Source organism: Pseudorca crassidens, chromosome 8 (assembly GCF_039906515.1).
Source record: "Pseudorca crassidens isolate mPseCra1 chromosome 8, mPseCra1.hap1, whole genome shotgun sequence".
NCBI lineage: Eukaryota > Metazoa > Chordata > Mammalia > Artiodactyla > Delphinidae > Pseudorca > Pseudorca crassidens.
In genome coordinates this window covers 48142894-48170758 of record NC_090303.1, presented here as the reverse complement: position 1 = coordinate 48170758, position 27865 = coordinate 48142894, and the positions used below count along the sequence as shown (strand labels likewise).

Below are 27865 nucleotides of genomic sequence, written 5' to 3'. Positions count from 1 at the left end.
TTACATGGGGTGGGACGAAGACGAAACAGCAAGAGTGGAGACCTAAGAAGTGATGACAGTCTTCTGCTATACACCACAGTGCACACTGATGCAGGCTCAGAAGTCAAGAAAGGGGCTTCCCAAAGGGAGAAGAAGGCCAACAACGGCTGCTGACACAAGGAGGAGGTGAAGCCCAGCATACGGGGTGATCTGTGATTGGGGATGGGATGCTGAGTAATTAGAGAGCTCCTGTAAGCCACATTTCTCCAGGGAAGTGGAAAAGAGAGAATGATAGTCATTTATGGAAGCAAGCAAAGTAGAATGAAAATTTAGGGAATTAAGGAGAAAAGATCTACGGAGACTGAAAAGATAAACAGAACCGGGGATAATTGTGTTTCGCTTAAGCAAAACAGCACAAGTTCTGAGTGGAGGAAGAGGAAGAGTGGAAGACAGTTTTGTAAAGCTGGCAGATCTGCTTTAATGACACATGCAGAGCTGTGGGATGACTTTGTTTCAGAGCAGAAACTATTAGTCTTAGTCTTACTATACAGGCTTCAAAGATAAAGAAAATAGAATCAAATGGATCAGGATTTGGCATAAGGAACCACAACTAAAGTTCTGAAGCGTAACCAAATCAACAACAAAAGGGCCCTCAGGAGCAACAGTAAAATTATACTCTGGCTCTCAAGTAGAAGTTAGGGTGAAGTCAGTCTGATTTGCAACACAGACAAGAGGATGAAGCAGCCAATGACGTCTAAGGATGAGCCCAATGCAATTGCTCATGCCTTCTGTCCCTCAACTCGAAACAGGCTGTTAGATGCAGCACGCAGCCCGTGTTTAAACAGTGTTTAAAACAGGCTGTTTTATCTGTGCCCGCCCCAGGGTACCCAGAGCCATGGGCAGCTCCACAGTGGTTCTCTAGGTTCTCTATTAAGAGCCGACTGTATGCACAGGACTGTAGGTGAGCAATGATTCAGTTTGGCGCCATGTGGACTCTTACCCAGGCTATTATCAGGTACTGAACAAGAATATTTTATTGCCTACTTGTATTGAATACCTGCATCAGTGTGACAAAAAATTCTGTAGCATTAAAAAAAAAAAACAAAACAGAGCCCGACATTCAAAAACATTATATATCTTTAGAGGAGAAATATGAAACTGCTACACCAAACAAAAAACCTTACACATTAACTTTTTTCTTTTTTAACAAGTGGCATTAACAAGAAATAACCTAATATGAGATGTATAGAACTGAAATGAAAAAAAATATAGATTTTTAAAATACAAAGGGCATACAGATTGAATACTAGAGAAACAAGTAGTATAGCATTGGGAGACTCAATGCTATAAAGGTGTCATTTGATCTGTAAATTAATTTTAAATGCAAATGTAAAAAATGTCAATTTCCTATAAATGAATGTAATAGTCCAAGGTTGTAAAGGTGTCAATTTTTTCATAAACTAATTTAAAATTCAGAGCAGTCTTCCTAAATAAAATCCCAACCAGGTTTCATGAAGATGTTTGAAGATAGGAATATTCTGAACAAAAAGTCACGTGGAGAGTCCTGTGCCACATTAACACACATTTACAGTGTCGGTAACTTTTAAAATTTAGCCAAGACTAGAGAAATGAAAAGATCCAGATCTGCAAATGCTTCAGAGACACTGGAGTCCATCAAGAAATATGTAAGAGAGGTTTTCTCCCAGGTACAATATCACTGATTTTCATCAGATGCATCAAGTTTTTCTCTGTAGATTAGTCAATAAATCACGAGGAAGCCCGGCCAATAGGAGGTAAAATCCCCCAGTCTTGCCAAATCTGAATCCTTGAGGAATATTTCAGACTCAGAAATGTATAGCTAGTGACCTATTTTCCATTTTATTCAAACAGGCTCAGAAAATAATTACACTAGTGTGGGTTTTACCTAAATATAGCACAGTGGTTCAGCATAGGAGCAACTGAATCGGAGGAACCTGGATTTTAATTCAGGCTTCATAATTTCCTTGTATGTGACCTTGGACAAATTCTTCAAACTTACTAAGACTTAGATTCTTTATTTATACCAAAGAGATGAAAGCATTTCACAGACGCATTGTGAGGACTAAATAAAGTAGCAGGTACCACAGCTAGCACAGTGCCTGACACAGAGCAGCTGCTTGAGAAATGGGGGGCACCGCTGGGAGTCAGTATGGCCCATGGTTGACAGCCTAGGCTCTGACACACTTCTTAACCTACACACTCCAAACTTATTTCACCTGTAAAATGGACACAGGGACATTAATGCTCTTCATGCTTTCAATGTGCCAACTCCAGAGGCAGGTATATAGGAGTGAACAAAACCGACAAAGATCCCCACCCTCAGGGAGCCCATATTCTAGCTGTTATCTATAGGATCATGTGAGGAGTAAATGGAAACAAGTATATAAAGCACTGATTCCAGTGTCTAGCACACCACAGTGCTCAATCAGGGGTACTGATTACCGTTAATAAATACATGACGAAACTCTGTTTAGGTGAATTTAGTTTAGCAAACTCCTTCAAAGCCAGGACAGTTGAGTTTTCAAATTTTTCTTTCCCTAGAAACTTGCAAATTAAACTTTCTTTCTGAGGAAAGCACAGTCACACTGAAGACTGGTAGGAAGCAGCTATATCAGGTAAAAAGGGGAAAAAAAGGAAGAAAAGAACTCACGTGGGACTTCTCTGGTGGCGCAGTGGTTAAGAATCCGCCTGCCAATGCAGGCGATAAGGGTTCGAGCCCGGGAAGATCCCACATGCTGTGGAGCAACTAAGCCCATGCACCACAACTACTGAACTGTGCTCTAGAGCCTGCAAGCCACAACTGCTGAGCCCACACACCTAGAGCCTGCACTCCACAACAAAGACAAGCCACCGCAATGAGAAGCCCGTGCACCGCAACAAAGAGTAGCCCCTGCTCGCTGCAACTAGAGAAAGCCCGTGTGCAGCAACAAAGACCCAACACAGCCAAAAATAAATAAATTAATTAATTAAAAAAAAAAGAACTCATGTGAGTGATGGGTGATGTCGTAGAGCTCAACATAACCAGATGTTTTTTATTTAACTTAAATTCATTCAATTTTATTTAATTAAATTCAAGATGACATTCAATAAATTGTGGGTATTTTAAATTCTGAAAATTTGTTATTGAGAAATGGTTAATAATCATGTCCCGGTAAAAATGACAACGGCCAGATAGATAACCCGCATCATTTACAACACCATGTTTGTGGACTGATCTCTGTTCCATTTAGGTGTGGGCTGCCCTCGGCACTGGCAAGCCACTTTGGAAATGTGCACTGCTAGTCACAAAAGGGACCAAGAGAGAGTCTAGATAGGATATAGTACAGAAGATTCCCCACTGCTGAAAATGACGCACCGTGCACTCCTTCTAACCAGGTAATACGACCGCTAGCAGGAAAAGGTAACACAATCACCCTTAATGTTCCAGATCGAGTCCTAGTATTTGGACTTTAAAACTATCCCAAGTGGATGCTAGACACCTCATCTTGCCACCAGTACAAATGAAAGTGCACAACTCCATATGACAGTTCTAGCTGTGTGAGTCCTGTCTAAAGTCCATGATCTTCATAAATTCACCTTTGCATCCAGGAGGGCTGAGAGCAACCGGAAAGGGAAGCAGGGCTGTGGAAGCTACAACGATGTCAGCGTGAAGTCCGAGCACCAAGCTTCTCAGGTGAGTGGCACTCTATCAACACAAAGCATCACTCTTTCCAAATGCTCGAATTTTTCACATGACATGGTCCTCAGGGCTTGAAGTAAAATACAGGTTTTTTCTTCTAATACCCCCTTTCTGAAATGGGCTAGATAGATAATCTGCAAAGAACCTGAAACGTGGCTTCTATCATAGCTTTTGCTCAGTGCCCAGGTGCTTCTGTAAGCTTGATTTTTTTCTTCTCTATCTCCCACTTTTGTCACCCAAATTCCTTTTGCCATATTATGTAATGACTAACTTCATCGTTAACACTTCTGATTTTGCATAGTTAACTTTATTGAGGGAAGTGATACTTCTTTCTTAAGAGGAGAATTTCAAGAAATCAAATATTTAGAAAGGCAACATAATCCAGAATCTTAATGTACTGCCCAATTTCTCTAAGTATTCCAAGAATAGTGATCTTCACAAAAATGATCTTAACATACTTTAGGTCCAATGACTGTGAACAAGTAAGTTTTAAAGTTACATGGGATTAGGGAATTCCCTGGCGGTCCAGTGGTTAGGAGTCTGCGCTTTCACTGCCAGGGCCAGGTTCAATCTCTGGCTAGGGTACTAAGATCCACAAGCCACGTGGCATGGCCCCCCACCAAAAAAAAAAAAAAGTTACATGGAAATTAAAATGACTTGCCAAGGCCGTCTGCTATTACAATCACAGGACATACCAGCAGCCTAAATACATGATCTAAAAGATCTGTTCAGGAACCCCAGTTCGTATTTCCCTATAATCCATTTTTTCTCACCTGTTATGAACTAAACAAGCCTTTCTCTAATGCTTCTTTACCAACCAAGATACTATCCTCGAACATTCTTTCTAGGGACTGGGGGGGCCGTCAAGTCAAAAGAACTCACAAGATGGAAAAGCCCTTATGACGCCTGCTCCCTCCCCCACCATTCTCGGCAACAGTCTTGAGAATATGCAGATAATACTAACAGTCTTGCATGTAACAACAACAAATCCATTCTGTCATCAATCTGCTGTCCACAGAAAACGTAGCAGTGTATTTTTTTAAAAATAGTGTTATTCCTGCTATATTTTAAACTAAAAGCATTAACTATAACTGTAATTTAATCACCTCCCTTTAATTTGAATTCACATGGTAGATACTTATAGCTACTTAAAAAATTAAGTGGCAAAATGTATACGAAGAATATGTATCTTGATATTCTAATTATGCTCAATTGAATGTACTTAGATTTAAAGTGCTTTTCACAAGTGACATGTGCTAAGAATATCTAATTGCACAGTGACATTCTAAAATGTGTGCTTAAATGTGTCAAAAATAGATTAATATGAAGATATGGAATTTAATTTTTTTTAAACTAAAACCCAAGTACATTATTTTGATTATTTTGATACAAATAAAATTGTAACTACAAAAAAAGGTCTACACTAGTAAATGTCTAACGATTTCCATTACATATAAAATGGATACTCAAGTGATAATGGAATGTGATATTTGAATAAACTGGAAAACAAAGATTTCTTGAGAAATCTAAGCTTCAACATATTTTCCATTTACTCTCTACTCCAATGTTAAATGGAAACATGAAAATAATTTGTACGCAGTGCGGGTATTATCACGGTCTATAAAGATCACACGTACAAAACAGATATTCCGCAAATACCAGTGGGTCAATTAAATTAAAACACAGTGCCCAACAGCACTCAGCTGCTGTTCACAAACACTGAAGACAGGCAGGCGCTCAGCAACCTCACAGAGAAGCTGGCAAATGGGGCGTGAGGCCGAGATGCCACTCACTCTATCAAGCTCTGAAGGGAAAGTGTCAGACCCAGTGCCCTCACGAGGGGTCATCACCCTGCTTCAGTCAAGAACTTGAGTCCTTATTGCAATTGAGAAAAGAATCTTTATCTTAACCCCTAGTGTTATGGGCTGAACTGTGTCCCTCCAAAATTCATATGCTGAAGACCTAACCCTGTACTTCTGATGTGACTATATTTGGAGACAGGGCCTTTAAAGAGGTAATTAAGGTAAAACGAGGTCATATGGGTGTGCCTTAATTCAACATGACTGGAGTCCTTAGAAGAAGAAGAGATCAGGATAAGGACAACACAGAGATTGAGGGGTGACCATGTGAGGACACAGTGAGAAAATGGCCACCTGCAAGCAAAGGAGAGAGGCTTCAGAAGAAAATCAAACCTGCAGACACCTCGATCTAGGACTTCCTGCTTCTATAAGTGTGAGGAAAAAAATTTCTGTTGTTTAAGCCATGCAGCCCGTGGCATTTTGCTATGGCAGCCCTAGAAAACTAATACACCTAGTTAAACTGACTAAACGCATGCCTCTAAACACAAGGCAGTATGGGATTTTCTCCTTTGATTTGATGTATAAATTAAGCTCTTAAGTAAAAAAAATCTGTGACTTGACTGTTCAGAACTTTGAAAATAGATTCTTACCACTTAACTGTTTTTGAGACAGATACCAAAATAAAATGTCCTATTCTTAATTTCTTAACTACATGGTAAGACAGAAAAAGGGTACTCTGTTTACGTGTTTTACGAATACTAAGTTTCAAATTTTCAACTTCATAGGGTTTTAACAGGCCTACAGAAGCCTGGCCAAGAAACCAAAGTGGAATCTGTTCGACTGACATTAAAAAGTAATTAAGTTACAGAGCTGTCAAATACGTTCACATTTGGGCTCTGCCTGTTATACATGTCTATTTTGACTACTACTACCAGAATTTCTTAATGATTTACAGACCTTCAATATCTAAAGGATCTTAACTGTATGAAAGCTGTGACCCAATCTTTGTTCATACCTTCATATCATAACAAACCCCTCCCCTATTTATTAGAAAACCAGAAGGATGGTTCAGCGTTTGAACTGTGTTGAGTCAGATAACTCTGAGACCTTCACAAAGAAGGGGAAGGGAGGAAAACAGAAGAGAGACATCTGGCTGGCTCAGTGTCTATCACGAGATGGACTTGCTTCTAGTAAGATGACATTTCTGAGCCACCAAAGGCAGCCCTTAGCCAGGGAGGCCAGTGCTATGAACCCTTACTGTCACCAGATACCTTCTATTTTTGCTCCAAGTTCAAGTAAAAGTGTGAAGAAAGAACTTTTCATAGAAGCAGGCAGGCCATAGAATTCTTATCGCAGCCCAGTGCCTTAGTCCTATCCCCCAGAAGACTTACTGGGCAAATTATGATGGAGCAAAATTATTTTCATAATCCTCCAAAATCCAGAGTTTAATTAAGGTTCACTCTTGGAGTTGCATCTTCTATGGGTTTAGAAAAATGTTTAACAACATATTACCATCATTATAATATCATACAGAGTATTTTCACTGCCCTAAAAATCCTCTGTGCTCTGCCTATTCATCGCTCCCTCCCCCCAACTCCTGGCAACAACTGATCCTTCTGCTGTCTCCATAGTTTTGCCTTTTCCAGAATGTCCTATAGTTCGAACCATACAGTTTGTAGCAGCTGTAAAGGTTTTTGCTGAAAACATAAGTTTTCAACTCCTTTGGGTAAATACCAAGGAAGGCAATTATTGGATCTTACTATGAGAGCATGTTTAGTTTTGTAAGAAACTTCCAAACTGTCTTCCAAAGTGGCTGCACCATTTTGCATTCCTACCAGCAACAAATGAGAGTTCCTGTTGCTCCACATCCTCACTAGCCTTTGATATCGTCAGTGTTCTGGATTTCACCCATTCTAAAAGGTGTATAGTGGTATCTCACTGTTGTTAGTCTTTTTTTTAAAGCCACTCTTTTAACGATTCCTTCATGATTCTGACATAACTTCATGTTAACCATTTGATAAAATCTTTTCTACTAAGACCATAAGCAATAATGAATAAGTTATACCAACTGCCCCAAGTTGTTTGTCTTCATCCTGTTCTTAAGGTTCTCCATATATTTGTGTGTTAGTTTATTTACCATTCTTAGAAATGAAGCCAAATAAAATAAATAGAAGCTTTTTGGCTCCTTTCCTGAGTGACCAATGAAAACAATACTTGTGAAACATCCTGGGTATGTACATATGTAGGCATGTTACAGCTATTCCCTAAGGTCCATCAATTCCTGTGCGCTGCTGCAATCCCTGGAGGCACTGTGTCTTCATTGCCCATCTGTAACGAAGGTAACAGCAACAGAGTGTATCAAATGACTACCCTACGTTTACTGCCCTCATCACCAACACCTTCTAGTCAAGCATTTATTCATTCCACAACTATTTTTAAGCCTCTCCCATGTGTCAGACACAGGCTAGATACAGAGCATAACAGTGAGACAGGGGTCCTGTCCTGCACATTTATAGATGTCTCAGTTCTGTCAACATTTACCCAAGGTCCCCAGGATACAATTAGCTTTCAGCACAGTTATAAAGGAAAAGCTCAAGTAGCAAAGCAGGACCACATTTGACAAAGACAACAAGTCATACATAATACCTGATATAGTCTCTAAGCCTTGCAGTCAGTAGAGCTGGAAGTCAGGGATAAAGCATACGTACAGATTAAGAAAACTTATGATATGAGAATTGAAGAATTATGGGCAGTTTCTTTTGCTTTGTTTTCTACGCTAGCTTTAATATGGTTATTTTTTCCTTAATAATCACAATTATAACATATGTTGAAAGACAGAAAATGTTTATGATATGATCTTGACTAAAATATGTACGTTTGGGGACTTCCCTGCTGGCACAGTGGTTAAGACTCCATGATCCCAATGCAGGGGACCCGGGTTCGACCCCTGGACAGGGAACTAGACCCCACATGCATGCTGCAACTAAGAGCTTGCATGCCACAACTAAGGTGCCAGCAAGCTGCAACTAAGAAGCCCACAAACCGCAACTCAGGAACTCACGTGCTGCAACTAAGGAGCTGGTGAGCCATAACTAAGGAGCTGGTGAGCCACAACTAAGGAGCCCAGGAGCCACAGCTAAGACCTGGTGCAACCAAATAAATAAATAAATATTAAATAAATAAATAAAATATGTATGTTTGGTACTATTTTCGTTTGTAAAAATACAGAAATGAATGAAAAGTATTTTAAATAATGTAAAGCTTATGAAACAAGGATAATTTAATTCACTAGAATCTTGTTGGAAGTCATCTATTAAACTATATATTACCATTGGGGGAAAAAAAACCCTTACAATATGTACAACCCTTACATTTTGGGGGTATGCAAAAAAATCTCCCAGAGATACTCCAAATAATAATAACAAATTTGAAAACAATGTAACTAACCATTAGCTTTTCATTAAACTACAAATAAATTATAATGATGTTATGCATTAAAAAAATAATAACCTTATATCCATAGCATCATTATAACACATAATAAATCATGGCTACTTGACACGTTACACAGCAGCAACCTCACAGAAATTCAACTTAATGACTGAGCCTCATATCATTCTATATTTATCAAGTAGGATATGTGCACAGAGACTTTCACAGAGAAACTAAAATTCTGCCCTAAGAAAACTACACCATGAAGCCACATCTCCACAGAAAGCCCTGGGAAGAGAAAGATCACAAAAGTATGACTTAAATCCACTTGAGGCACTCTGACTCACACACTTTGATTGCCAGAGCGTATGTGTTCATTACATGAGGAAATTTTCTTCCTGGTTTGTATGACTGGGTTTGAAATCTCAAGTGATTTCAAGCTCAGACATAAGGAATAAGGCTTTGGGTATATTTTATAACAAAAGTACCTAAACTACTATTCACAGGATACTTACAGAATTCAAGCTAAAACCAAAATGGTACAAGAAGGGTTTGAACACATTTATAAATAGTTGAACCAAATGGATTTGTTAAGCAAAGTTATTAATATCTGGGTGGGTCATGACTACTGCTCTACAACCGGGCACACAAAGATGAGGACTGCCAATCAAATTTCCTCTCAAAAATTAAATGAAAAACAAAACAAAACTGGGCAATTAGCTAGGGCTGAGGATGAAAAGAAGCTGAAGATCATACTGTACGGTGAGAGCCCAGTTGGTCAGTAAAACATGACGGGAATTCTTGAGGAAGTGAACACCATGAGGACGAGAAGAAATGGATCAGCGAAGTAAAAAGATGCACAGAACACTGACAACACCAAATGCTGGCAAGGATGTGGAGCAACAGAACTCTCGTTCCTTGCTGGTAGGGATGCAAAATGGTACAGCCACTTTGGAAGACAGCTCGGAGGCTTCTTATAAAACTAAACGTACTCTTACAGTAAGATCCAACAATTGCGCTCCTTGGTATCTCCCCAAAGGAGCTGAAAACTTACGTTTTCAACAAAAACGTGGCACAAGGTTGTTTACGGCAGTTTTATTTACAAGTGCCAAAACTTGGAAGAAACCAAGATGTCCTTCAGTAGGTGAAAAGATAAACTGTGGTACACTCAAAGGAGTATTACTGAGTGCTGAAAAGAAATGAGCTATGAAGCCATGAAAAGACATGGAGGAACCTTAAATGCACAATACTAAGTGAAAGGAGTCAATCTGCAACGACTACAAAACTGTATGGTTCCAACCATAAGACATTCTGGAAAAAATAAAACCATGGAGACAGTACAAAGATCAATGGTTGCTAGGGGTGGGGCAGGGAGGCAGAGCAGAGAGGATTTTCAGGGCAGTGAGAACACTCTGCATGATATTATAATGATGGATATATGTCATACATTTGTCCAAGCCCGTAGAATGCATGACACCATGAATAGACCCTAAGGTAAACTATGGAATTTGAATGACTAACGTGCCAATGTAGATTCATCAACTGCAAAAAAGGTACCACTCTAGTGGGGATGCTGGTAATGGGGAGGCTGTGCACGTGTGGGGACAGGGGGTATACGGGACATCTCTGTATCTTTCTCTCAAAATTGTGAATCTAAAACTGCTCTTAAGAAAGTAAAGTCTTAAAAAAATATGCAGAGAGATGCAAAGTCCCTGTGAGAGAGACCAAGAAGGCCCAGAGAAAATAGAGAAAGTTGCCAGTGCACAGAGCTGCCTCAATTCTCAAGCGCCTTTGATTTCATTTCATGTACACCCTTCAGGGAGACTTTCACTTAGTTATTGCTTTTCTTTAGTGAGTTTCTGCTCCCTTCAACCAAGAGCAATGTGGGACAGGAATGGGTTCCAGAATCAGCAACATGTCTTCTCCTTGGAGAAGACATGTGATTAACTATGAAATCTTCATAAACTGGAGGGCAATGAGGATGTTCCCATCCTACAACGCTGCTTATTGAACCCTCCAGTGGTAATTTAAAGATTCTTGGCTACTCTTCTCATTGAGAGGTAGAGTCGAATTTCTCTCCTCTTGAATCCGGGCTGGGCTAAGTGGCTTGTTTGACGAGTAGAATGCAGAAGAAGTGCTATTGAAAGCTAGGTCATAAGAAGTTTTGCAGTTTCTGCCCAGGACTCTTAGGATGCCTGCTTCTGGGAAGCTTTCTCTTAGAATCAAGCTGCCGAGGTTTGAAAAGTTCAAGGTACATAATAGAGGAACGTAGTAGGTGCTCTGCAACACAGCCCCAGCTGCTCCCAGGCAACAGTGAGCATCACCGCCAGCTCAAGTGTGAGCCATCCTGGACATCTATTCCAGTGGAGCCTTCAGATGATGCCAGCCCCAGCTGCTGTCTGCCTATCACCACATGGAGATCACAAAGGAGAACTGCCCAGGTGAACCCAGTCGGCCCACAGAACCAGGAGAGATAATAATAAAATGCTGTTTGAAGCCACTAAGTTGTTCGATGACTTGTTATACAACAATAGATAACTAGAACACCTCTCCTCCTCAGTGATAGAGAAACGCTGAAATCATATTCCCATTAGGGAGAAGAGGAGGAGCGGGGACAGTAAGGCAGGTAGGGAGCTTGTGTATTGGCAGTGGGGAGGGTTACAATTTTAAATTTAGTCAGTATTCGTCATGAGTTTAAATGGTAGGATTGAAGAAATGACTTTAGCGAAGAAATTCCAAGTTACATAAACCTTGGTTAAATAAATATGCCATTCCAACTATATTTATATAAAATCATATAAATCCACACATCTATAAGACATACTCACTGTATGCCAGCCACATTACAGCATTTGAAAATGATATTCCCATTTACTATTCTTTTCTTCCAAGCAAGGCACTAGTAAGAAAAAAATGCAAAGGCATCAGTATGGGAATCATTGGGTCTATGTTCCTGTAGCATTGGGTCAGAATGAAACATCCAAAAGCAAACATTCATCTTGCTTAGGGATACACTCAGATGTCACAAAAAGTATAAAAAAACAGGCATGAGAATAAAAAAAAAACACCAATTTCAGGATAGTTTTATCTCTTGGGAGATGAAGGAGGAAAAAGCTATTGGGACAGGTAAACACAAGAGGGCCTCTGGCTGCATTTGTCAAGTTTGACATCTTAAGCTAAGTGGCAGGCACATGGGTGTCTGTGTCTTTTTGTTTTTCAAAAATCATAAAAATTAACTGCAACTGAACGTAATGCAAAAGAAAAAAAAATGAGTTATAAAAACGTTCCTTAAGGGTTTCCCTGGTGGCGCAGTGGTTCAGAGTCCGCCTGCCGATGCAGGGGACATGGGTTCGTGCCCTGGTCCGGGAAGATCCCACATGCCGCGGAGCGGCTGGGCCCATGAGCCATGGCCGCTGAGTCTGTGCATCCAGAGCCTGTGCTCCGCAATGGGAGAGGCCACAACAGTGAGAGGCCTGCGTACTGCAAAAAAAAAAAAAAAAAAAGTTCCTTAAAAATGGTATCTGATACATGGCTGTACAAACAAGCAAAAAATACCATGTATATGAGAATCACCACAATAATGGGAACATAAGCCACAATATTAGGGTCACACTTACTTGCAAGGGAGAGCAATTAAGATTGCTCTTCATGCCATGTTTTTCCATGGTGACATTCTCACCAATCCCTTTCAGAACCAGTGATGTGAGCATGTCAATTATTTTCCCCACTTAAAATGAATATAAGCTCCCATAAGCATTAGATATATTTACACATATACCCACACCCAAATGCACATGTATGTATCTCGATGGAAAAATTACCAATGGCATTTTTCACAGAACTAGAACAAAAAATCTTAAAATTTGTATGGCGACACAAAGGACCCCAAACAGCCACAGCAATCTTGAGAAAGAAAAACGGAGCTGGAGGAATCAGGCTCCCAGACTTCAGATTAAACTACAAAGCTACAGTCATCAAAACAGTATGGTACTGGCACAAAAAAAGAAATATAGATCAATGGAACAGGATTGAAAACTCAGAAATAAACCCAAGCACCTATGACCAATTAATCTATGACAAAGGTGGCAAGACTATACAATGGAAAAAAAAAGATAGTCTCTTCAATAAATGTCTGGGAAAACTGGACAGCTACACGTAAAAACATGAAATTAGAATATTCTTTAACGCCATACACGAAAATAAACTCAATATGGATTTAAGACCTAAATTTAAGACCAGACACGATAAAACTCCTAGAGGAAAACGCAGGCAGAACACTCTTTGACATAAATTGCAGCAATATCTTTTTTGATACGTCTCCTAGAGTAATGGAAATAAAAACAAAAATAAACAAATGGGACCTAATGAAACTCAAAAGCTTTTGCACAGCAAAGGAAACCATAAACAAAATGAAAAGACAATCCACAGAATGGGAGAAAATATTTGCAAACAATGCAACTGACAAGGGATTAATCTCCAAAATTTACAAACAGCTCATGCGGCTCAATATCAAAAAAACAAACAACTCAATCAAAAAATGGGCAGAAGATCTAAACAGACATTTCTCCAGAGAAGACATACAGATGGCCAAGAGGCACATAAAAAGATGCTCAATACTGCTAATTAGTAGAGAAATGCAAATCAAAACTATAATGAAATATCACCTCACACTAGTCAGAATGGCCATCATCACAGAACCTACAGATAATAAATGCCAGAGAGAGTGTGGAGAAGAGGGAACCTTCCTACACTGTTGGTGGGAATGTAAATTGGTACAGCCACTATGGAGAACAGTATGGAGGTTCCTTAAAAAACTAAAAACAGAGCTACCATATGATCTAGCAATCCCACTCCTGGGCATATATCCGGAGAAAAACATGGTTCAAAAGGATACATGCACCACAATGTTCACTGCAGTGCTGTTTACAATAGCCAAGACATGGAAGCAACCTAAATGTCCATCAACAGATGAATGGATAAAGAAGATGTGGTACATATATACAATGGAATATTACTCAGTCATTAAAAAGAATGAAATAATGCCATTTGCAGCAACATGGATGGACCTAGAGATAATCACACTAAGTGAAGTAAGTCAGAGAAAGACAAATATCATAGGATATCACTTATGTGTGGAATCTAAAAAAAAAAAAAAAAGATACAAATGAACTTACTCACAAAGCAAACAGACTCACAGACTTAGAGAAGGAACTTACGGTTACCAGAGGGGAGGAACAGATTGGGAATTGGGGATTGACATGTACACACTACTATATTTAAAATAGGTAACCAACAAGGACCTACTGTATAGCACAGGGAACTGTGCGTGATATTCTATAATAACCTAAATGGGAAAAGAATCTGAAAAAGAACAGACACATGTATATGTATAACTGAATCACTTTGCTGTATACCCGAAACTAACACAACATTGTTGATCAACTATACTCCAATATAAAATTAAAATAAAAAAGAAAGAAAAATACAGTGGATCCATTATCAAAGGACTATTGTTCAGGAAGCATGTTCACTTGTGTTTCCAAAAATTATTACGGAATACTATTAATTTTTATTGGTATACAAATAATTTTTACTAAATACAAGCTTTATAAGACAGAGGTTTATCCTTTTTTGACATATTTTTCCACCCACTGAATATCATTTCTTTTCTTTTCATTTCAATGTAGATTTTCATGCCAAATAAATTAATCATATTTATATCTTCCCTGAAACCAGTCGTGGCACCATTTGTATTTCCTTATTGGACAACCTTAAGATCAAAGGATCAAAAACTAAAGATCCCAGTGCCCCCAGGAGTTCAACCCTCTATTCCACTAGAGGCATAGAAGACTTACTTTGTAGAATTTAAGGACTGTAACCTACAGACCACATGGTATTACATATGTTATTTTTTCTTAAAGTAGCAGCAACACTGCAATCACAACAACGTACTCAGAGGTAACATGTCAGGTTTAAAGTCACCGGGAACCTAACTGGAGATGGGTAGTGGTGACAGGCCCTCTGTCCTCTACCCCATTTACTGGGAGCCTCCACCGTTGCTGACAGTGACCACCCTAAGTCACATCTCCCTCCAGGGCTGAGCTCTTGTGCAGGGACACCTGAGGCTCCAGGTCTTTGTCAAAGACCTAAACTCCTACAACTTGTCAAAACTGTTGTCAAACAAGTTGTCAAAACTCCTAAAACTCCTAGTCTAATTCAGAAAGTAGAAAACCAACTTATGTAGAAAACACAAACCACAAGACACCTTTCAGAATGAGAGTTTATAAACCCCAGTCTTGGCACCTAGTGTAGCCTTGAGCCGTGCTGGATATAGCACCACTGTTAAGTGTCAATCTACAAAAATGCTCAGAAAACTGGTCAAATTTTTAATAGTGCTCTAAACTAGTGCAAAAAGTAAGTTTCATGCTAGATTCATCCTTTTACATACACCAATGAAACAAGAGTATTTAACAAGAGTTTTTTAAGCTCTTCAGTCACAGATTTCATTATATCAAAAATTAATGAATGAGATCAATTTTATTCTTTTTCCTCCAACATTTTCCTTCAAATTTACTATCATTCTTGTTGTTTTTCTAAAGAAAAAAAATAATAAAACAGGCCTTAGTTTAGCTAGGAGACGATTAAGGTTAGCAGACAAGGACCTCCTTGCATCTTTTCCCTGTTTTTGTAGAAAACAGATTATAAAATAAACAAAAAAGCCATCTTCAAAGAAATCAGCAGTTGAGGTTATAAGTGCAAAAGTTAGCCATATTCCTAATTCTCGGTGATAATAAAGTAAGGTGAGCTCCCCGGGGACTTAAAAGGCAATGCCTGGCAATGCTTGGGTGAACTAAGGGGAACTGCCCATGCAACACTACCTTTTAAACCCTCTGTAGTCCTAACTGGACAGTGAGGCAGAGGTGCTCACAAGGACTCTCTAAGGAGGTGTGTGACTGGCTCTGAACGACAGGGACAACAACTCTGCCAGAGCATGCAGAGAAAGATGCTGCTACTGCTTTAAAAACACATGCTGCAATGGCACCAGCCATCCCACTACTCAGAGATCTAAAGGACCTGGATTGTTTGCCACCAACAGAATTGCTTACCTGAAAAATAAACTCTTACTTCTCAAAGCAATGACTCAGGGGGAGGGAGGAGTAGGGGGCAGTCAAAAACAGGAGACTTGAAACACTGAGGACCACTGACTCCCCACCTTTGAGATGAAGGATGGCAAACCTCATTTCACAGATATTTTAAGTAGCTGTAAAGCCCCAGTGGCTCCAATTTTAAGCCTGTGTTTAGATCAGGTTTGAAAAGGGCTGCACCACTTTGCAATAACGAGGCACCGCGTCTGATGCCAATCGGTGCTTTGTGTTTGGAATGGGCGACCACATACGAGAAAACAAGACCACCTACAGCAGACGATACGTGCCATGACCAATCTCCTTGGCACCCAGGGCTGTGTGCAGGCAAAATGCTTTCATTAAAAAGAAAATAACCCTCAAGATTATTGCCAAAATCTTGAGTAGTATCATATAGTTAGTTTTCCATTTTAAATTCTTACAGAGATATGTAATCATGTCTTTTCAGAAAGTTTAAAACCTGACTTCTAAAAAAAAAAACAAACCCACCTGACCTACTGAAATGCCCTACTCTCTCGGGACCCTTGTAATAGCTTCAAGGATGGACTTAGGTATAGCCCATGGTTATGCCTATTGAAAATCAGAAAATCTAGTTATTCAACTGGAAACTACAGTTGTTTTAAAGGACGAGTACTTACCGGCAAGCGCCATTTCTGCAACTCCTAATATTCTTCTGGATTATTATTGTGTGCCCTTTTTATTTAGGACATTAAAGGCTCCCTTTTTCCACCCTGAATGCTCCTAAAGTTACAGGACAAGGGGATCTTACCTGGCTGTCTCTGACAGGTCAGTGATCAAACAGAAAGTCAGGCTGTAGCCAAATTCCGTCCATCTCTTAAGAATTACCAGGAGCTAGGACTCTGTAGCTCCTGCTACGTTCAGGGAACCCCATTCAATGTTAGGACAATAAGCCCTCTCCAGACAAAGGTTTAATATTCTCGGGTGTTTTCCCAACTTCTAAACTCAAGGACTTTTCAAGAAAAGATCATTTTATGAACACCATTTCCTGCACAGAACAAGTGAATTTAAAAAAAAAAAAGTGACCTCATCTTTTGTACAAGAAACACAGGTGTAGATGGAAAATATACCAATTTTTATTGCCCTAGTGATCAAAGACCATTTATTTAACCAACCTTATCTTTAAATAGCACCAGTCTTTGTATAAGAGTTTAACTTACATAAGGTATTTACATTCACGTGAACAAACCTGTACATGAAATAAAACAAGACATGATGTTTTGCTGAGCTCAAGAACAAGATGCAGGTTGTTCATCCATATAAAGAAATACTCGTTCTAAGCATTTCTGACAATGCGGAGCGCACTCAGCCAGTCACCTCCCACATCCTTCTCCTGGAAGCACTGGGGAACTTGAAGAGTTGCTGGCATTTGTGAAGTAAAGCAAAGCAGAGAGCTATGGTTGCTGACTTCAAACTACAAATTTCAGTGCCTGACCCAGCAGAGGGTGCCATGAGGAAAGAATGTATGAAAAATAAACTCTAAAATAGGTTAGCAAAGATCTGTTCAAAGATCAAACACTTCTGCCACAAATGGCTTCTCCTGCAGAACCAACTGCTAGCAATGGCGAATTTAACAGGCATGACTTAACAGGCAGTGAGACCAGAGACGTTTACCCTTCCACCTCAGGAGTGGTCCGCCTGTCTAGGAGAAGCCGAGGTGCCCTAGTAGACTCTGCCCTTGAACGGGACCTGTGGTGAACAGAAGCCTTAGTCCACACTTGTGTAGCACGGTCGTGATATGTATGTGAAACAAGTCTTTTCAATGTAGATATCCGCAAAAGGTACTTACACAGCCTCCAGCAAGAATTTCTGCTGCGAGAGGGACTGAGCCATCTTTGCGCGTAAATTTATCCCTCACAAAATCATTCACCTGGAAGAAAAATATTTACAGAAGCTGATGAAAAATATAGAGAAAGCCATTAAACACATATAAATATACAACTGTAAATAAATGTTACTTTTCTCTGTCACTGTATTGGAGTAATCATAAACTGAATAAATGAAGTATCTTAAGAGTTTGCTCTTAATAGCATATACATAGTTACTGAAAGGTAAAATATATAAATACGTATTCCTGATGTTTCACGGAGAAAACAATTAAGAGAGGTGGCTTACAAGTTTAATTGAAATATGTCCTGCCATTACAATAGCATAAAAAGAGAGACATATTAACAACAGAGACAAAATTAAAACATACATTTTATAACTTAAAAACTGTTTTATAGGATTTGATTAAAAAATCACTTTCAAGTTTTCCAACAAGATTTAATCTAAAACAGCATCATCGAGACAAATTTGGCTCAGCGGATCTTTTAGCTTAGTAGAAATTCAGTATTTAAAAAATTTCTCAAGGATTCTGAGAGAACATCAAGAGCATTCATTAATTAATTAAGTATAACATTCTCAAAAGGGTATGTACTACAAGCAATTTTAAGGATCAATCAAAAGATTAGCTGTCCCAAGGTCACATAATAAGATGGTAAAAAAAGAATTTCAGGACCAATGCTACACAGCCCAATCCAAAAGTGAAGTTTAACTTTCTGGGACTTTATGACCTTGGTGATGAAAATGCAATTATTTATCCATTGCACAAATACATACTGAATACTTACCACCTGTCAGACAGGAGTCAGGCACTGGAGAACCAATATGATGGAGGATCAACTTAAACTAGAACTCAGACCCCTAAACATGTCACTTCGGCAAATGTGTACAGAATACACCCCGAACACGAATTCTGTAAATAGCATGTGTACTTGAGCAGTATGTTTTGGAGTCAGAAAAAATCTGGTTTTGAATTCTAGTCTTCCTACTAACGACCTGTGCAAACACACGTAAATACTTAATCCCCGTGGGCCTCACTTTCCTGACTTGTAAACTGTGGGTCACACCTTGCTTGAGATTAAAACAGTAACAGATAATACATGGAAAGCACCTAATATGGTAGGTATTGAAAGAAATTTAGCTGCTGTTGCTGCCACTACTATAGTGATGATGACAATGATGATGGTGGTGGCAACCACCCAAAACCTTGTTCAAGTATATTATCACATTTTCAGATGTTCACTGTTAAATGGGGAATAACAAAAAGCTATGTGTGGTGAGCACCTCCATGTTCAAATCAGTTAGCGCCTCTGAGGAAACACAGACCTGCTGTTTCACATAATAATCTCTGCTAGATTCCTGAGTGTGTGCAAACTCCCTTCATCGGAAGCATCAAATCAAAGACTTACTGTAAGTTTTATGGCCTTCTCTGGGGCGACTCCCAATAACTGTGGCAAGAGACCTGAGAAACAACAAAAAGTAGAAGCATATTAAGTAAATTAACATTAACTAAACACATCAACAGCTCTAAAGAGGGGGATCACAATGTAAAAACTGGGGCAATCTTTGCTGCCACTTTCTGCTCTTACCTTGAACGAGAACACTTGAAATGGAATGTTTAGGTACTAATGTCTAAGAGCTACATCAGGCCTGAGTAAATTCCCCCTCACGTTCTGGATCGTTTGCACATTGGGTAAATCAACAGTATTAGTGATACAGGAAATCTCATTATTCCACAGATTTGCTTTTTTCCCTCCCGCCTCTTAAATCAGTGGACTTTAGTGAAAATACTCTTTTTCTCTAACGCCTTTCTCAGCTCCTCCCCCCCCAACACACTGCCCACGGTTCAGCCATTCATACATTTAGCAACTATGACTCTGTGACAAGCTCAAGACAAACGAGGCTCCCTCTGACTGGTCTCAGATGGAAGGAAGGGAGAGGCCTTGCTGAAAAATTTGGGGAAACATGCATTGCATTTCGGGAAGGGGAACAGACGGGGCAAAGACAGCAGAGTGGGAACAAGCCTGGTGTGCTCAAAAATGAGGGAGAGTGTCAGTACATCACCTCGCAGGAGGCAGGCACAGGGAGAGGCATAGGTGGGGCCCGATGCCACGCTGCAGACCCGGACCCCGAAGCCCGATATATTCCAAGTTAGGTAAGAAGGGTTTCCATTAGGAGGAGAGTGATGTGCTACCTCATATTTTCAAAAGACCACTCTGTGGCGCAGAAAACAGGGTATAGTGATGGGTGTGTGTGTGTGTGTGATTGTGTGTGTGTGTGTGTGTGTGTGTGTGTAACTGGCTCTGACTGCTAGAGCTCAGTTTTTAGCACTAACACCTGGTACAGATGAAGACGGCCGAGCTCAGTTTTGGACACGATAGGTGGAGTGGAAATTAAGAATCAGGGCACAGGAGGAGGTGTGGTCTTTGACAGGAAAGGGCCACTTCTAGGAAAGGCAGTTATGACAGTAGTGGACCTACATATTTGAACTAAAAAAAAAAGTTACCTTTTTCATCTGTTCTAAGAAAATCAAACCAAAGACAGATGCCTTTCCTTGGAAACACTCAGTAAGCTAACCCCAAGGATCAGAATCTACTGTTGCCGTGTCATGCTGCTGTCCTTGGGAGGGTCTTCATGGTGTTATACGTCACCAGTAAGTACACTTTCCTAATTCACTATATTAAAAGGTCCACCCTCAGCCTCTTTGGAGAGACCAGCTCTGCCCACATCATCTTCTTTTTTTTTTTTTTTTTTTGCGGTACGCGGGCCTCTCACTGCTGTGACCTCTCCCGTTGCGGAGCACAGGCTCCGGACGCGCAGGCTCAGCGGCCATGGTTCACGGGCCCAGCCGCTCCGTGGCATGTGGGATCTTCCCGGACGGGGGCACGAACCCGTGTCCCCTGCATCGGCGGACTCTCAACCACTGCACCACCAGGGAAGCCCCACATCATCTTCTTAAAGAAACAGCCTACAGCCAAAAGTCACTAGCTCGAGGGATGTGTGCATCCAGCTTGCAGATGTGTTTTGCTGAGTAGCACAGGTTTTAAACATAATTTGAGATTATATAGATAGATAGATAGATAGATGGCTGAATGGATGACTAGACTGATCAACTGATTGATTAATGGATGTGACAGCTCTGGGCCTCCTTCTGACATCACAGCAATCTACCTCCAGTTGGGTGAGGCTCTGCCCTTTAGACAGGACCCAAGCATCAATTCAGCAAGGTCCCCGCCACGCCCTAATGCCAGCATGGCAATAAGGACAAGTGCCAATTATCGTTCATCATTTCTTGCTCTGTTGATATCCTCACAATAGAGAAATATCTCTCTGGGCTTATGGCTTTACAAAAAGGGAGAAACTAAATAGACCAAGACAGCTTCATGTTTTAGGCAGAATTGGAGAAAGCTCATTTCATCGTAAAACTAAATGATAAGGATGCTGATTCTAATCAAAATTTCCTCTAAAAACAGCCAACGTATCGTTTATTATGTGTCAGGCACCATTTTAAGCACTTTACTAACTCATTTAATCCTTAAAACCACCCTGTAGAGTGGAAATTGAGGCATATAGAGATTAAGTAATTTGTTCTCAGTTACCCAAATGATAAATAGTGAGACTGGGATTCAAATTTAAGCCATCTTCCTCAAGAGTCTATGCCTTTAGACAACACCCAACTGTGTCCTCTGCCTGACAGACAAATGTGTATTTGCCTTTCACAACCAGCCTCATTTGTTCACTGATATAACTAAGCTGCCTGGATCCTATAAACAGTTGGGTTTGCAACATCTTCTCTAGGCAGCCATATTTTGAGCCTATTTCATCCCCAAGGGCAAGACACCTAAAAGATGTACAGCCAGTGAGTTCAGCAACCTGGGCCCTGTGACCTGGCACCAAGAGTAGAGCTGCCCAGTCAGGACCCTTCTCCCAGGAGCGTGACAAGGTGATGAGTCAGTCAGCACAAAGGAGCAAACTGAGACGGTGCCAGATGGAGTGGGGAAAGTGGCCAGCTGAAGACATGTGTGATAATGCCACAAGGAAGTAGCAACTATGACACGAAAAGGAAGAAGACTGGCAGGAGAAAATGTGTAGCAAATAGAATGGAGACACCAGAGAGAGAGAAAACACACAGCCCATGAAAGGTGCACAGGTGGGAGGGACGGCCTTGACCATCTTCCGGTCCCACGGAGGCCAGATTCCAGTGAAACTCCTGCCCTGGGATCCCTATGAGATCTCGGATTTCCTTCTCTCTCGTGTGAACTCTTACCAAAAGTTCCCCTATGCCTCTGCTAGCGTGAGTATGGGCTATACTCTTTTTTATTTTTTAATTTTTTTTTATTGTGGTACGCAGACCTCTCCCTGCTGTGGCCTCTCCCGTTGCGGAGCACAGGCTCCGGGTGTGCAGGCTCAGCGGCCATGGCTCACAGGCCTAGCCGCTCCGTGGCATGTGGGATCTTCCCGGACCGGGGCACGAACCCACGTCCCCTGCATCGGCAGGTGGACTCTCAACCACTGCGCCACCAGGGAAGCCCGGGGGCTATACTCTTTTTAATCTAAATGAACCGAAACAGCACAGAAAATGTGAATATGGAACCATCTGGGCAAAGCAAACGTTCTTATTCAAAGTAAGAATTCTCTCCTCCTAAACTATGCTCACTTATTAATCCTTTACTTATACCATGAGATAACATCTATGAGGAGAAAGGCTTTATTATTACTTTATGAAAGTACAATATTAATTTCTACCAGTAAAATTCAGGGATAAGCTGGTTAAACTACATCTTAACATTTACAATTTCCATTCTACTCTCTGCATTCAGGTCAAGTACCAAAATGTTTAGTTAAATATTTACTTGCTAGATGTATTACTCTCATCATTAAATTGTAGACCAAGCCATGGATGGGTTGATAGCACTGTGATTTAAATGATGATCTCCTGTCTCTTTAACTACCCTGTGATGGTGTTTTTAAATGACTAATAAAAAACAGCCCACAGAGCCAAGTGACTACAGCGTTAGATGCAACCACTTCAGCCAGCCTTTTAAGCTATCGAGTTTTGTATTTCTCACTATAAATTTAGTAATGCACTGTGAACAGCAGAGAGCAAAACAAAACAATAGAGAAAACCCTGCTTTTAAGACTATATATAGGGCAGCAAATATTTATTTGTTCAGCAAACATTTACCAAATGCTTTCTGTGCCTGGTACTGGAAGAAACTGGGATGAACATAGTAAGGTCTGTGGCATCCCCTGGAGCCGGTGTCAGTTCAGAAGAAAAGGGAGCCCTAGGTGTCTCTGTGTGCCAGAAAGGAGACACACCACCTAGAAACAGAGTGCTGAGTATCACAGCCCCGGGGCACCAAAGTACTATGGGAACACAGTGGAGAGAACCAGTTATTCTGCCTGCAGGAGGGAGAAAAGCATCAAAGAAGAGGAGATACTTAACTTGATTCTTTAAGGATAAGCAGAGGTTCACTGGAGAAGAGAGACATGAGTAGAACAGAGGGCAAGGTGATCCAGGCAGAGGGGACAGAGCGTGAAAAGGCACCGACATTTCTCAAGACCGTGGCACAGTCAGGGTGAGGGCGAGGTCACTGGAGGCTGTGGTGAGATCACTGACATTGTAATAAACAATGGTAGCGGCGATAAGGACAACAGCCAGTACATGCCAGGCACCTCTCTATGCGCTTTATGAATCAACACATGTAATCTACACCACAAGTAGTCAATAACAATAACTCAGCACATGTTATTTTTATCCCATCAACAGATGAGGAACTGAGGCAGACTTCTCCGAGCCCGTCCAAGGTTGCTCAGCTGTTAGGTGGGGCAGTGGGGTTCAACCCTAGGTGGTCTGGCTCTAAGGGGGCGCTCCTGGCCGGTATACTGCACTGCTTCTCCCCAGGCCACACTAAGGGGGTTGGAAAAAATTCTGTAGACACATGGGCTGGCTTTTAAAGAGTCAAGTTCAAAAAGTAAAAAGTTCTGGAGGCAGGTGAAGGACAGACGGTAAGGGCAGAGACCCAAGGCACGAAGAGTAATTAGGAGGTTAACGTAATTTAATCTAAGGCCCTGAGTTCCACTGTATTAAGTGAGTAACTTCAACCCAGTAAGAACAAAACCAAAGTACAAATCCATTCCTAAGACCTGGGCCAGATGCTGGCACTCAGTGAGGTACTGGCTAAGTACCATTCTTGTGGTGACAACCCTGGCAAACTAGGGAGCAAAGGGTAGCTGTGGATGACAATCTGAGAGCCAGGACAGATGCGGGCCTTGACACCATTAGTTGTGGGCAAGTGCCCGTTGGGAGGGGAGGGGCCCTGACCTGCAGGACAAGGAAAGTCAGAGAGGTGGGAATTTCAATAAACCTCCCGGTTCCTTGACCTCAGAGGGAGGAAGGGTAGTGTGGCCCGGTAATGCCTTAAAACAGCCAGTCTGGTGAAGACACTTCAACGCCATCACACTGGAGTTTAAAGCACATGTATGTTTGACGTCTGGGTAACTCAGCAGAAAAATTAGGCTTCTAATACAAGATGTTTCTGTTGGATTCTGGAAATTCATTTTAACCATTAGAAACAGAGAATGGATGTGTGTGTTGTTTCTAACTTGTCAAAACAGCAGTCTGTTTTCCAACTGCCTCAAATGAAATTTATTAGTGTGGTTAGTTTTCTAATCGTCTCATTTTAGTTCAGCTCCATCAGCACATATGGCAATGCTTCCTTGGCAAACTTCACCAGAAGGCTGCTAATGCGAGAAAAGATTTACAGGGTACAATATTAATACAGTATTTTGTCTTGAGATTTCATGGGGTTGAGATATAAATCACACTATCCCCTCTGATTCCCAACCTTCATGCAACCCAATGAGAAAGCACTGAGCTGGAGGTGTGGGAACTAAGCCCATACCACGAACCTCCACTGTAGGCTTCACACAGAACCCCCAAAAGGAAGTTCCCGAGAGCAGTGTGCTGATCAGAGGGCTACTACATTTTTAGAAATATAATTCTAGAATCTCAGAGTTAGAAGGGACTACGAAAGAGACTCATTAATAATGCTGGCCTAATTAAAGCTATTTGTTTCCAGTGGCTCGGCAGCAAAATGAATGGCTTGGAGCACGGGCCACGGAGGTAGACAGACCTGGGCGGGAATCCTAGGTCTGCACCTCTTTTGTGCTGAGTGATCTTGGGGACATTATTCTTTGAACTCGAAGTTCCTCATTAGTAAACCAAGGATGCCAATTACGACTCATCGGTTTATTATGATAATGATATCAGTAAATGTATACAAGGAGCCAGACACTGTTCACAACCTATATTATGTATTCAAAACAGGTGATGAAAGTTTCTTTCTACCTATTTGTTCAAGGCATACTCTTGATTATCCTCTTGCTTACAAGAGGCAATTCATCCTGAATAACGCTCACAGCCCGGAATTAGGTGACTATGGCAGTATAGGAACTAGGGAAGTAGGTTAGGAGTACAATGCTGTTTGCCATGGCATTATGCCCATCCTTAGAAGAGCTGTCGCCAAGCAGCGAGGGCACACGCGGTCTGACAGTGTCTAGCAGCACCGCTTACTTTAGGCAAAGATAAGGAAGCAGTACAGACATAACACCACACCTTCAACTATGTTTTCAAGCTAAAATAAAATGTTTCAGTTAAGAACTAAAACAGTTCTCAACCTCTGATGATAAGCAACTTTTTACCATGTAATTTCTCCCGAGGAGTAGAAGAGCCGGGCGATTTAAGAGCATGGAGTCTGGAGCCAGGCTGCTGGGTTTGAATTTTGACTGTTATTTAGTAGCTGGGTAATTGTGGTTAAGTTACCCAACCTCTCTGTACCTTAGTTTCCACATCTGTAAAATAGGGATAAACACAGTACCATGTGCATGGGGTAGTTTCGAAGATGAAACAAGTTAATATACACAAAACCCTCAGAAGAGTGCCAAGCACATAATAAGTACTACAGAGGTGTCTTTTTGTTCTTCACCTTCATCAGCATCACTATCCTCCCCTTCTTCCATGGAAACTGGGCTCTAGAGAGACTAAGCAGCTTCTCCCAAGTCCCTCACCATTTGGTGACCGTGCTGTGGCACTGAGTTGAATTCGGGTCCGTGATGCCTCCCAAAGCAGGGCTCTTCGGCCCTGGAATGCTCAGCTTTTTCCTGTGCACTCTAGTGGATTTATGGCGCCAAAAAAGGCATTTCTTTCCAGCCCAGAATGTTCTGAAACTTTTCTCTGGGTGCCGGCTCACGCTGGGCTAGCAGGCTGCAGGGCTGGGCCCTTTCACACAGTAAGAGGAGGGCGGCTATGTGGTGGGCACGCACATCTGCCTCCACGTCTCTCTCTCCAGAGAATATGAGGCTCTCACAGGAGAAGGCACTGACCTGCAGAGCTGAGCTGCAGACTATAACCTGGTGGACAAGTGGGAGTCAGGGCTCAACTGGGGAACGAGGCTCAGAGAAAGCAGCGGGTCAGAAGCCGGGCTGAGGGTCCACAAACAACTGTAACCGCCATGCGGCAGCTGTCCCAACAGACCACACTGGACAAGACACGGAGGGGCACAGATGATGTTGGGCCACAGCAAGGGAGAAACCCATCATTCAAGCAGCATTTCTGTCTCAGGTCAGACAGAAAACAAGTTCAAGAGTGGCCAGCCCAGCCCTGAGAAAGGTAGCTTAAAGCACGTAAGACAGCATCCAAGGCATCCAGGGCAGAGACAGGCAGTAGAGCTTGGTAGGGGATATTAATGCATAAAATACTCCTACTGCTGTAGCTGAAACCACATCTAGCACTTTTCTATGTTATCTAGTTTCAACCCAGAGGCAACCCCTCCGATGTTAAATTCTTAGCCTCCTGACCTCACCGTGGAGGCCCCTACACTTGTCCCCATCTTCCCAGAGAGCCCTCCTTGCTTTCAACATCAGATTAACCTTCATTCTGGAGCTATCAGCACTCTGTGTGCCCTGCCTCACAGCTTTTCTTCCTGCTCCTATTTCCATGGCCTTCTCTCTTCACTTGTTCAAGCTTTCTTCTCCCCCCACCCCCCTCCCCGCCCCGCCCCTCCCCTGTGTCTGTCTGCTTTTGACTCACACAGCCCCCAAGCACGAGGCACGCCCCTCCTCTCCCAACTACACTATCCCCTTTCATGGCCCTCGTTACTATCCAGTTTTCCACCAGCTCTCAGGATATCACTCCAAGCTGAGCGTACAGTGGAGCTGGGGGCATAGCAGATATTAAGATTTAAATGCTTGTTTATCTGGGTTAAATATTTTTGCTCAAAATGTCAAGAACCATCTATTATTTTAGCTATGGCTCAGGAGATGCCTCTGGGAGACTGATTGTTAAAGCATGACGGAATGATACTGTTATGGTCTAGAAAAACCTTGGTTCCTGTGACTCCTCTATTTGGAGGATTTCTAGAAGTGAAGGTCATTGGGAAGAAGAATCATACCCTCTCCTCCTTCAGGTTTTCACTCTGGTATATGGCAACTTTCAGGGTCTTGGTTATCTTCTCTTCTATCTAAATTTCCTTGCTGCTGAGATTTAATCTATTTCCCTTGTCTCAGTCTCAGCATTGGCAGTAGCTGGTAATAAATGATCATTCTTGAGGTCTAGAACTAATTCGTTCACTAATTAATCTTCTCTTCTCCAGGTTACGTCTAGTTCCATCTTTCCCAATTTTCTAAGCTCATCATTGTTCTCATTCGGCCCTCTCAAGCCTCTGACGATACTCCCACCCACTTTAGTTCCAAGTCTGTGTCACCTCAGTCTCCCCTTTTAATGCTTTGTGCTCACGGGAGATTTCTGGAGATTTGATTACCCAGCTCAGGAACTGTCCAAGTCTTTTGCTCATTTTCACTTGATTTTCTATAACCAAATATCTGCTTTTTGATCTACTCACAGCTTAACACCCTAAATGAAAATGTGCAGAAATGGCCAAGAAAATACGACT

General features: G+C 41.4%; 1 protein-coding gene across 10 annotated transcripts in view; it reads right to left on the bottom strand.

Moving 5' to 3' along the window:
- The window catches only part of SLC25A13 (solute carrier family 25 member 13), a 296284-nt gene that overhangs the window by 128243 nt on the left and 140176 nt on the right, over window positions 1–27865 (bottom strand). For all 10 annotated transcript variants that reach the window (XR_010945512.1, XR_010945511.1, XR_010945513.1 and 7 more), the window contains 2 exons: window positions 19322–19374; window positions 17878–17958 (listed from right to left, as the gene is read on the bottom strand). Coding sequence is in view for 6 of the 10 variants with exons in the window: in XM_067746352.1 (XP_067602453.1) it covers window positions 17878–17958; window positions 19322–19374 (134 nt within the window). In the remaining 4 variants the exon portion in view is untranslated. The remainder of the gene's footprint in view (window positions 1–17877; window positions 17959–19321; window positions 19375–27865) is intronic.